General features: G+C 41.6%; 1 protein-coding gene across 1 annotated transcript; it reads left to right on the forward strand.

The window, feature by feature from the left end:
* Positions 1-3437: 3437 nt before the first annotated feature.
* Positions 3438-4477, forward strand: LOC111203063 (meiosis-specific protein ASY2-like). Its single transcript, XM_022696460.1, has 2 exons — positions 3438-3945; positions 4050-4477. Exons 1-2 carry the CDS (start codon positions 3438-3440, stop codon positions 4475-4477), a joined length of 936 nt encoding a protein of 311 aa, XP_022552181.1.
* Positions 4478-12797: the final 8320 nt, after the last annotated feature.

The raw sequence follows: 12797 nt of genomic DNA on the forward strand, positions 1-12797 counted from the left end.
TTGTAGAACACTTCTTGTTTCTTGGTGTGGTTAGCTCCAAGCAAACTTCTCTATTCCGTTGGACTTATGAGTCATATCAAGCAACAGATATAAACCCTTCTTTTGTTGGACTTGTGCGTCATATCAAGCAACAACTAAAGTCTGGTAGTATCAAGAGACTTTCCGCCCCTCTTGTGTCACCATTCAATCCATCATTTCTCCCTTTTTGGCGAGTTCATATCCATAAGTCCGGCTGAGTGATCCTTCCCTAATTTAGAGCGTATCAAGTTGTATCAGAGCCACTCAACCGGTACTATCTATTCATCTTCCATTTCTAAACACTTCTTCTTCATCTTTCTATCTCAAATCCGGGCCACTACCTTAACTATCGCCATTCTTCTGTAAAAAAAAAAAGATCTATCAAGAAAAAAAAAGAAGAGAAACAAAAGTTTGATTTATTTGGCTAGGTGATGGAAAAGAAATCTTGCTGGCTGAGGAGAAATCCAGCCTTGGAGTGGTTAATACGAATTTGACAAATCAGATTTCTTATCTCTCTATCTCTTTTCATCCATTGTTTGCTTGGAAAAGCCATCGGATTACTTGATTTGTTCTCTTAGAACTTTGAGAGGAGACTCTTGTGTGACCACTAAAACTTCCGAGAGAAAAACTTGTGTGGGTGAGGATAAACACTTGAGAGTGTGAGGATTATTTTTATTTGTTAGCCTTTTGTGTTGAGAATTTTCAGGTTAAGATGTTTGAAGCTGATCAAAGAAGGATTTTCAGTCAGTTTGAAGTCCGATAGTTTTGTGACAACCTTGTGGAGGGAGTGGTGAAAGCCCTCAAGGACGTCAGGAAGATCCAAAAAAAGAGCACAACCACACGTGCACCTGTAGCTGAACCATCCTTAATCATCAGTGAAAAACCCAAAGGTAAGTCTGAAAACAACCTTGAAGATCTAAAAGATTTTTCAGATTCTTTACCAATTTTTGATGAATATGATGAAGAGCTGATAGAAAATTTGATGATTTGTGAGGATAATTGTAAACTTCCTTTTTCAGAATCTGATCTTGTGTTTGATGATGAAGAAACTAATGGACTAACCTGTTTTGAACCAGAGCATCCAAGTAGTTTTATTTTGTCTTCACATGATTTTGAGGAAGAGCCATTCGACTACCAACATCAAGGATCGCTTCTTGGCACCAGGAGACCCATGGACGCTGATCTATGTCCCATCTTTGACGAGGAAGACGATCACTTGGACGACGATTTTGGTCCAACCTTTGATGAGAAAGCACTAAGCGTCACGTCCATCATCATGGAGAATCAACTTTGCTTTGATCCAGGCACAACTCCTACGCCTTTGTCCGCAGACATTAAAGAGCACTATGAGAAACTTGATTTGATTGATTCTCTGCCTGGAATGTTTGTTAAGATCAGTTCTGAAGATGTGAAACGTTTTGGCTTTGACAAAGTTAAAGAATTTCGTGTTTCAAACTCTATTTTTGAAAACATGATTAACTCTTTTCAAGTGTTTGAACTTGATAAACTTTCTGATCAAAAACGTTTTCAAAATGGCAATAACATCCACTCTGATCTTGTTTTGAGTTTTGATCAGTTTTTGAAATATAGCAAGGGTTTTGATCATCTTGAAAAGTCATTAGAGCTTGGTTTGCAACGACCTGTTTTCTGTTCTAGAAAATAGTTTGATTCATTTGTCTTCAAAGAAAATGGCTTTGATATGAGTTTTTATAAACATGAACTGATCACTGGTGATTTGTGTTCATCCACTTGTGCCTTGGACGAACTAATGATATTTAAGACTTTGCTGGAACAGAAATCACCTAGAGTTGAAACCGATTTTTGTGATTATGTTTTGAAGCTTGATATTTTGTGTTTTGAAACTGATGGACCTTGGCATGTGTTGAGATCATTGCTGAATAATTGTGTTGTTTTGAGCTTTGATGATATTGTGGTTTACAACACATTCTTTGAAAAACATATTGAGCCTTTGATAAGTGATTCTCAATCCGACCTTACTCTTTTGTGTTCTGATTTTGAGAAAGATAGACACGTTTTGAAAATGTTCAATATTATTTTGTGCCTTGATGCCATTCTGGTCTGTAATGCTTACTTTGATGTGAATTTTGAAAGGCTTAAACTTGTGCTACATGTCCAAGGGAAAGAAACTTTGATTTCGTATTTGAACAAGTACATGTCTTGCACATATGATCCTAGTATTCTAGTTTTTGTTTTGAGTGTCCAGGATAAACATGTTCAGTCTCCAAGAAGTGTCAGGAACATAAGCATAGGCCGTGTTTATCAGTCTGAGATTTGGAGATGCATGTACTCGAGGAAAATGACATCAAAACTCCAAGGAAGTTTCTTTCCAAAATTTTCCTTCACTAAGTTTTACATGTTTTTTAAATTCTTTTTGTCTGATTCATTTCCTTTTGATACATGAAAAATGGATTTGAGGTCAAATCCTTTTCAAGAGGGATGGAATGATGCACCTCAGATCGTAGACCCGGGCCAGGATGATGTGATCATGGCTGAGATAGATGTTTCTTCAACAAAGGACAAACCATGATGGATTAATGGCGAGCATACTGATCTAAAACTAGCTGAAGTGAGAGTAGATAAGCTGGATGAGCTGAGTGAGCTAAGTGACACTACTTTGGAGCTGGATGAGGTAAGTGACACTACTTTGGAGCTGGATGAGCAAAGTGACACTAATTTGGATCTGAGTGAGCTAAGTGACACTGAAGATGGAGCTGGTTTAGCTGCTGGGCGAAATGGGCCTTGTTCAGCCCAAGGAAAAGTTCATAAAAAGTGCAATATGGGTTTGTTTCTTTCCAAATTCGACTAGCCCTTTCCTCAGTCCATTTCAAGCCCATTCTCATCAAGAATACCAAGAGGGAGTCAACAAATAATTCATGGTCGTGGCTTGCCAAGAGTTCTTCAAAGACTAGTCAAAATTCAACTTCTCAGTTCTACAAAAGTCTTTAGTCTTAGTCTTTGTTTGTGTTTTCTAAATTTCTAGTTTTCCACAATTTCGTTATGTCTTTCTTTGACCATTGCTACTATAAATATGTAATCTCATTCCATGAATAAGATAACTTTTTTTCCCTTTTATTGACTTTATCTCCTTTGTTCTTTGTAGAACCCTTCTTGTTTCTTGGTGTGGTTAGCTCCAAGCAAACTTCTCTATTCCGTTGGACTTGTGCGTCATATCAAGCAACAGATAGAAAGCCTTCTTTTGTTGGACTTGTGCGTCATATCAAGCAACAACTGAAGTCTGTTAGTATCAAGAGACTTTCCGCCACTCTTGTGTCACCATTCAATCCATCAGTTCTCCCTTTTTGGCGAGTTCATATCCTTAAGTCCGGCTGAGTGATCCTTCCCTAATTTAGGGTGTATCACCCGGGACGTGGGATTTTCCACTGTTTCGTGCTAACCCTATGGATGGTTGTCCGAGCAAGAGCTGTCCGAATGGGCTCGCTGCCATTCGGAGTTTCTGCAGAGTTCCGGAGTTAGTCGAGTTTCATCTCCCAGAAACTGGGGAAGTCGCCGGGTCTCCGCCTGAAGGCTATTTCACATGCTATGAGGCGTACCTGATTCAGTGCCACCAATGGTTTCCCATCCCGGAAGTCATCGTGCGGCTTTTCGACCGATTCAAGTTGTCGATCAGCCAGATCAACCCGTGCGGTTTGCAGCACATCGTCGGGATTTTGGTGTTGAGTTACGAACTGAGTATGACCCTTGACGTTGACCACCTTGAAGCCATGCTGAAGCCCTGGGGAAATTCAGCCATAGTTCAACTGAGGCTTCGGCCGAACATGACGATCATAACGGAGTTCGTGTCAAACAACCACGATTGGAAAGAACACTTCTTCTTTGTCCGCGTCAACGATGCATCTGTGGAAGCGAAAGGCATTCCCATCTTCAGGACTAGATGGGGTCGGAAAGGTATTCCCGATTGAGTGTCCGCTAGTTTTGATTTTGATGATGTTCGATCTTACGTGCTTGTTTTTCGTTTTGCAGATATTAATTCTCTTCCTCCGAATCTGGAGGTCTTGGCATCGCCCGAGACTTACTCCGTGGAGGTCCATCCTTTTGGGCCATGTTTACCCCGAAGCGGGTTCGTCGCGCCGTTGCTCTTCACCATTCTCAGTTTCAGCCGGACTTGCCGGTTGAGGAAGGGTCGGAGTCAAGCATGGATGGGTTCGTCATGTGTGAGGTTCGAGCGAGGACAGAAAAGTCTAGGTCCCGCAAAGACAAACACGTTATCATTGATGATGACGTGGCCGACGGACAGTGCTTTCTTGACAACATACTTAGAAACTATCTCAACAGTGAAGCAGGTGGAAGTGGTGGTGAGCAGATTAATCTTGACGGCTTGCTCGATTTTGACTTTCCTCCGGCCGAAGGCGGATCCAGCGAAGTGCCGAAGTTCACCAAGACGTCGAGGATGGTCAATGGGTTAAGTTTTTGTCCTTGAGCATTTTTTATGGCCAAACTTTTCTTGACTTCGAGAGTTTTCGCAGGGCCTCCTCATGATGAACCGAGCCCTTGACACGAGCAACCAGGAGGTTTGCATGGCTCAATTCAGGGCCGAGATGGCCGATAAGGAGATCGCCCGTCTGAAAGATGAATTGGAGTGTTCTTTTCGTCGTGAGAGAGGGTCCGCTGCGACGGAGGTTCGTCGCGCCTATAGGCGAGGAAAGAGAGAGAGAGGTCTCTAAAGTTATGAAGAACCGTCGTGACAGGTTCTCGTGCGAGTTTCGGGAGTTTAAGGGGAGTTATAAGGTTCTCGGGTATTATCGCGAGTGCCATGGTACCATGGACGGATTGTAGCTTACGCAAGATCCTAAATATTCGTTCGATGTCGAGTATGCAAGGCAAACTAAGCATATGAACGAGAGAGACATGAATTTTGCGATTCCTCATACATGGAGAGGATTTGGTTGCAATGGGATCCGATTCCTGTTTCTCCCGACATGGTGGAAGCCGAGACGGGAGCCCCTGATGAGACGGTCGAAGTGAACCAGACGACGGCTCCCCTTGATGTCAACGACTACTCGATTGGGAGGTCGATGGCTGGGTACTTTAATCTCGACGATTGATCGTAAGATTTTTTGTGACTTATTGGGATAGTTTTCCCTTGTCTTGTAATATGTTTATTTCCGGCCAGGTGTGGCTGTGTTTCGTATAGGGGGACTGGCCATGTGTGGCTTTGAATCCCTGCCGTTTACCGACTTTTGTACGAGTCATGCTTTTTATAAAATAGTTTTTCAAGAATGTTTGGATTTTTGTTAAGTGTAGGGGGAAGGATTCGAGTTGTCATCTTTCCCCTCACCCCTTTTTGTGGATTGTCCTGTTCATTGCTCGACCGAGATGTTTGAGAAGTTCTCAAAGTTTTGAGAGCGTTTAGATGCGGACAAAGAAACATTCTTTCAGGATCTCGTATCTTTTTTATATCATGTCTTGAGACGTTAGAGACCAGTGTGCTGGGTTTAGGGCAAGACCTAGGTCTAATCACGACTTTAGGGGATGCGATGACTACTTTAACTTACGTTTCCTATATCGTTTTCGACCTCATTCTGTCCCGCTTTAAAGTTCGTGATATGTTCTCGGCTTACGTGACTTGTATTGTAGGAATCGAGCATCTCTCCGGGGACAATATTTAAGTCTCCCGAAAGTGATGTCCAAAATTTTGGATTTTTTTATAGCGCGCTATTTATCCTAGTCGGATGTAAGAGGATATCCTTAGGATGGATGTAAAAGCGCTCGGCGGGCCCAATCGACGAGCGTTTGTAATTTATAGTCGCGAATGGACTGAGAGCATGTTCTCGAAGATCTAGGCAACGTCTCGCTTATTTTTTCGAAAACATACTTTGTGTTAGTAATGTTTTGAGGATCTGAGACTGAGGTATTGTGTTCTGGTCGGGAGTCAGAATCGACGGTACGGCCGAGATATGTTTGTGAAGGAGTTTTTGTGGTTTGCGGAATCTGTTGATTCCGGCGATGCCTTAGTCAATGTGACGAAATTTCTTTGTTGGATAAGCTAGTTTGGAGTTGATCCATTTTGAGGTAGGACGATTTTTTTCGTGAGTTTCCATTTTTGGGTTCGTACGATTATCGTTTTGCTCGTATAGGGATGTTTTCCGAAAGTATAACAAGATGTTTCTTGAGATAAGAGAGATTTTGCGAGATTTTAATGAAGTCTTTACTGCTGAAAAAGTTTCAAAAAATATTGAGTACAAGGCAAATATTTTAGAATGCGGGAATATACGAGTATTCTTATATGTACTCACCCCCCCCCCTCCCTTTTTAAGAGGGGGGATAGCTGAACTCGTCCTTTGACGAGCTACCTACGTACCCCTTTCGAGGATCAAGCCATCTCGTAGTTCTGCTTTTTGTGCGAGTGTGTTTACTCGGCTGCTGGGATTGCGTCGATCCCGTTAGTTGCAGGATCGACTTCTTCTACCAGGTTTGTCTCCTCCTGTTGGGTAGAAGCGTTGGGCTCTGAAACTGGTTAGTTTTTGGTTGTTGCTTGAGTTGACGATTCTGGATCGTCTTCTTCCGAAGCGTTTCCCGTTGGTGCCTGAGTTAGCTTCGCCCGTTTGGGCTTCACCATTGCGGTGGTCATGATTTGTCTTAGCTTGTGTTCGGCCAGGAAGCAACGTCTTGACTGTTTCCGCCATCCCCAGATCGCGGCGATTGCGTTATGAGTCGGGAATTTGATGCCTAAGTGATAAGTCGACGGGACTGCCTTCATGACGTTTAGCCAAGGTGTGCCCATAATGACATTGTAAATGGCCGGGTGGTCGACGACCGTGAAGTCGACGATCTTGGTGACTTCTTTCGCCACAACGGGCAGTTTGATTGAACCGAGAGTCATTGACGTTGTGCCTGAGAAGTCAGTTAGCGGCTTGGGCGATGGTACGACTTCTCCTAACTCGACGTTCATCCATTTGAGAGTATCGCGGAAAATAATGTTGACAGTGCTGCCCATATCGATGAGAACCCTGGCGACCTCGAAATCTCTTATCACAAGATCAATCACGAGTGGATCGCAGTGGGGCTGGCCAATCCCGCCAGCCACTTTTTCATCGAAAGTGATCGCTCCTTTCGGGATGTCACTGGGTGCGAACCAGGTTAGTAAGCTCGCGTTCGTCTCGGCCTTGCGCCAATAAGCTTTGACGGCTGAGACGGTATCGCTGCAGTATTGCGATGATCATGTTCACTATGCGGCGACTATTGTTGTTACCCTTCTTGTCCTGCCTTCTTCTGTGTTTTTCTCCCGATTGGTTCCCTTAGGAATTCCCTTGGGAAGAGTTCTCCGTTTTTTCGGGGGGGGGGGGGGGGGGGGGGGGGAGGGGGGGGAGCATCTCAATCGCGGACGAGGTCTTTTACCCTGGACACTTCAGCAAGTTCTCCCGAAAGCAGCTTTGCGGCGAACCTTGCGCGGAGAACTTTGCAGTTAACGGTAGAGTGGCCGTGGGCCTGGTGAAAGTCGCAGAAGACATTCTTGTGTTAATTTGGATTTCGGGTCCATGTGTTCCCCGTCGTCCGGCCTTGCTCCGATCCGGAGTTTATGGCGTAGTTACGTGCTCCTTGGGTCTCTTCTTCCCCGCGATTGACGTTTTTGTCGTTTCGAGGGTTTTTTCTTTTTCGACTTTTGATCCGACCCAGGATCCTTTGACGACGTCTTTGTCAGCTTTTGCTTTTGCGACAAGAACTTCGTTTCCTCCTCGATGATTATGTAGTCTGTGGCTTTGTGGAGCGCATCCTGGATCGTACGCGGCTTCTCCAAAGTTATCCACTTCCTGAACTTCGACTTGTACCAGAGCGTATTTCGGAGCGCATCTATGGCCACTTTGTCGCTTATTCCGCTGACTCTATCCTTAACGGTCTTGAACAGTTTTATGAAGTGGCGGAGAGACTCGTCCTCTCCCTGGGATAGTCTCTAGAGGTCGACGTCGGAGGTTTCTCGATCTATGAACATAGAGTACTGCTTGAAAAACTCCGAGGCGAGTTGGCGGAAACTTCCGTTGGAATTACGCCTCAGGCGAGAGAACCATTCGAATGCTGTTCCTCGGAGGTTCTCGACGAAGAGGCGGCATTCGCCGGCATCTCTTTTGCTTTCTCTAAACTTGGCTCTCCCCATCGCGATCTGGAAAGCCTGCAAGTGTGCCTTAGGATCGGTTGTACCGTCGTATGGTGTCACTTTGACTTTTCTTGGATCCGAAACCCTAGTTTCGGTGATGCGAGTAGTGAAGGGCATTTTTTGAGCCTCCTCGAGCAGTAGATCGATCTAAGGTGCGGTGCTAGTAGCGTGATAGATCTGAGATTTCACCGCTCTAACTTCTGCTACCGTTTTCATGAGATGATCGCGGAGATTGCGAATCTCAAAGTTTTTGCTAGCAGATTTCCTATCTTGTCGGCGTTTGCCGCGAGTGCTTCGAGGTTGTTTCTCGGCCAGTTCTTCCTGTTTGTCCCAGAAGACGGCTTCTTCTTTTTCGATCATAGGGTTGTCGAACTGGGAATCGTATCGAGCCGCACGGCTCCTTGTGCGACGTGGGTGTACGTCTACGTCTTCGTCTATGAGCTCGGACTGACTGCTAGAATCCCCATCGACGCGTTTGATTTCTCCTTCTTCTTTATCTTCCTCGATAGGGGGAAGATCTCCCGGGTTTTTTCGTGTTGGTGCAGGAGTGATATCGTCGAGATTTTGTCCAGACGGTTTTCCCCTGTGCGTTGCCGGACCGGTCCAAAGGAGTCGCAAAATCGAGTCTTTTTCCGTGGATTTGGGTTGTTCCACGCGGAAGAACGGTCCTGGTTCTTGCTGTTAGGGTTTCGAACTGTTTAGCGAGAAAACTCATGACCTTATTATGTTCTGTTGACTTCTTTTCGAAAGTCGAGAACATATTCTCGACTTCCTCGAACGCTGTGGTGTTTGCGTTAGCGTTAACCATGGTAACATTCGTTTCTGGAGTATTCTCAACGTTATCGTTGACGGCGTTGTCGTTGGCGGTGTTGCCGTCATGATTTTGTTGGTTATTGAGATCTCCGGGTGACATGTTTGATCGAGCATTGGTGGCTGAGAGTTAGATTGATCTGTACCTCCCCTCCTTCTAGCGCCAAACTGTGGGAACCAAAATTCGCACTGTCGATTTCCTTTGATTTAGGAAGGATAAGAAAACCTGACTTTCCCAGAGGTCCCGAATATTTGTTAAACCACACGCCAATCAAACTGGATAGTAAACAAACGAAAAAATATACGAAATACGAAATATGAATGAGTAAAGAGCAAGAGGAGGTGTTATTTCGACTTTGTGTTTGAACGATTAAAGACGGCAAAATTCTCAAGAGCTGTTGGCGAGTTCTCTAGTTCAAGTAACTTAAGACTGCTAAACCTAATCGAATCGAAGTTTGATAACAAAAAGGAAATATTGCCTAATGCTCTAATTGCTAAGTTTGCTCTGGGTAGAAATTTTCATGTCCCTCTGCCTCTTCAGCCTCGACGTTCTTATATACTCCTCTTAGAGGCGGTTTGCTCTTTCCCTTTCTGCCCTCGGTCGAGTTTATCGCTTCACAGAACTATTCCATTTTCCTTCGATCTTCGTGTTTATCTTTGGAAACTTCACATTTATCCTCCGAACTTGACATTTATCTTCTCCTGCAGAATAAAAGATAAACCGTCATAACGATTTGGCTTGATTTCGTATAAAATCATGAGTGGGCTTTTAGCCGCGTTCTGTACCCTTTCGGGCTGTTTTCCGACTTAAGCGTTTTTACGATTTATCGAAAGAGCGCTTCTGAAACGACGTCGATTCCAAAAAAAGTTCAAATTTGCCGTATAATGGAGGTAGTTCAAGGTGTTTAGTTAACAGTTGCCGTTTTATACGATCAATTCGAATTTCATATGAGAAAACAAGATCTTGCGGTATCCGATTTTGATCCCAACAGTAACTCATTCAACATTTCTTTTCATATCTTTTCAATAGATTTTCATAACCATATCTTTTTAATAGATTTTATTGATAACTCATTCAACATTTCTTTGACATAATAGATCATTGTTGAACTTTCATAAACTTCAACTTATAAAAACGTCTTTCCACAGAGACAACATAAACTAGAATTCAACAATAGCCGATAATCACTCCATATATTCATATAAAGTAGATTCTCTTTTCCTTTAAAAGAGTATAATACCTCGGAAACTCTTTTTAACTTTTGCTGATAGGAACATTCTTAAAAAAAATAAGCTCTGAACATAAATCTTCCCCTTTACACCTGAATGTTCACCATGTCTCAAAAAACCTCCACGCCTGACACAAAATTCCATCAGCTCATCATCACTAGCTGAATTTAGCTTGTTTAAATCAAACAAAATTTCAAAAGTTTAATCATAACTTTGAAATTGTTAAAATTTTGTTTCAACAGAAATAATATCTTGATAGATGATGTTTATGAAGTAGTCCACCCTATAACCCTCCTCCCTAAGTAATATCATACTTCCAACATCATTTTAGATATCTTAATCAAAATGTCTTTTCCTTTTATAGTACGGTTAGGCTTCACACAAATGTAGTTTCAATCTCCATCTAATTGAAATTCGTCGAGCTTCAGGTTTTTCTCGATCAAAACTTGTTTCTCTGTATTCTTTGAGAAATGACACAAGCTCCTTTAGTTGAGAAATAACATCATTAATATCCATATCCTCTGATTGTAAGATATTGCTTACTATGTTAAAACCACAAAGAAGGTCGTACTAAAAAATAATTCCAAATAAGAATTCAAACCCTCCAATTTCATGTGATTCACTCTCAGCAAGAGACTCATCTTCAGTTTTATGCATTGGATTATCACTACTTTCTGTCAAGTAAAACAAAGCATTTCGTATTTGTGGACTCTGAAATTTAATAGGCTTCACACTATCTATCAGACTTTCTCATCGAGTTTGTGATATTGGTTTGAATGTTATGTCACAATATATACGTTAAACAATCCCAAAGAATGACACTGATTTTGTAGATAGTGTAGCCATATCAAAGCTCGAGATTAAGGATATGACATCACATGGAGTATAACATTATCTTGGATTAATTTCAAGCAATCTGCTTTGCACACATTTGTATTTCTACTCAATTCTTAGCTGTATTTATACTCAACTCTTATAAGAGAAAATGACTAGGATAGCACTAAAATAGTTTTTGTCACAAATATAGCATGTAAGAATAAAAATGATCAAAATAACACTTAATGTTTTATCAAAAGAGATAAATATACACTTATACCCCAATGGTAAATTAATTTAGACATTAGGGTTTAGAGTTAAGGGGTGGGGTTTAGGATTTAGGGTTTAGGGTTTAGGGTTTAGGATTTAGAGTTTAGGGATGGAGTTTAGGGTTTAGGGTTTAGAGTTAAGGGGTGGGGTTTAGGATTTAGGGTTTAGGCTTTAGGCTTTAGGGTTTAGGATTTAGGGTTTAGGGTTTAGGGTTTAGAGTTTAGGGTTTAGGGTTTGGAGTTTAGGTTTTAGGGTTTGGAGTTGGGGAGTGGGGTTTTGGGATAAGATTTCAAATTTTGAAAAATAAAAAAAATTAAATTTTTCAAAAGATAAAATGCTATTTTGGTCATTTTAGTTTTTGAGAACTATTTTTGTGACATAAACTTAGAAAAATGCTATTTTGGAGTTTTGCCCCTCTTATAAAGATATCAGGAGATTTTAGCGGGGAATAATATATGAATCATATCTAAGACGGTTAAGACATCAAGAAAGAAAATTTTTCACGTTTATCTTCAAGAATCGGAGAGGAGAATCCTTAGAATGCGACAAGCCTATTCAAGGATTGGGAGACAATTGTTGGACCCAGATCCCGAATCAACTTAGAATATTGTTTAAAGCATGGAGGGAAAGCAGATAGGAGGTTAGCCTCGGTCTCGAGTTAAACGGATATGGAGGTTGATGGTCCTCGAGGTTGCATTGAACTAGTGCAAGACCATAAGACCGAGTCAATGGAATATGCCATGTAGTTGTAGACCTTCGATATGTGCAATAACAGAAGGCGTCCAGAGAACTTTGGGATCGTAATGAATAGATAGAGAAGGAGATTTGGCGCAACGACTATTATAAAATGAGGAGAAAACGAGAGAAGAGACAAGCCGTCCCGCATACACACACACATACTATTCGACGTCGAGCTCTCTCGATCAAACACATCGACCTCACTTTGTTAGTCCGTTTTTAGCCTAAATTTCATCCTTGTTTCGATCATTTATCTTGTAACCCGATTATCATCAATACAATTTATTTTGTTAATTTTAATTTGATAACATCGTTGTGTTCAAAGAATTTTGTGCACACAAGTTTTTTCTTCCCTACAAATACAATCACTACCAAATTCTTAGAATGAGTTTTATGATCCACATTATTTGTCAAATTAATGATTACGTATGAGTATACATATTTTCACTATACCACTTGAATTTATCATTTGATTTATTTTATTAGTTACTGTAAATTTTGTGGATAATCTATAGATATTACAAATACTGTATAATGCTTTTTACTAGTGTTTTGATAACTGGATCAGCGGGTTAGACCGTGGCTCGCTCATCTAAGCGGTTCTGAATTGTGCTAAAATCAGATTTGATTTAAACCAGCAAACCCGGTCAAAAACCGTTCAAACTCGTTAAAAATCGGTGATCCGATTTGATATGAAAACCGGTTTCTCAAATTCAAATTAAAATATAGATTGATTGCATATTTGAAAAAGCTTTCAAAAAGATCATAATATTTTTAGTATCTA

Source organism: Brassica napus, chromosome C1 (genome assembly GCF_020379485.1).
Source record: "Brassica napus cultivar Da-Ae chromosome C1, Da-Ae, whole genome shotgun sequence".
In the NCBI taxonomy this organism is placed as follows: Eukaryota; Viridiplantae; Streptophyta; class Magnoliopsida; order Brassicales; family Brassicaceae; genus Brassica; species Brassica napus.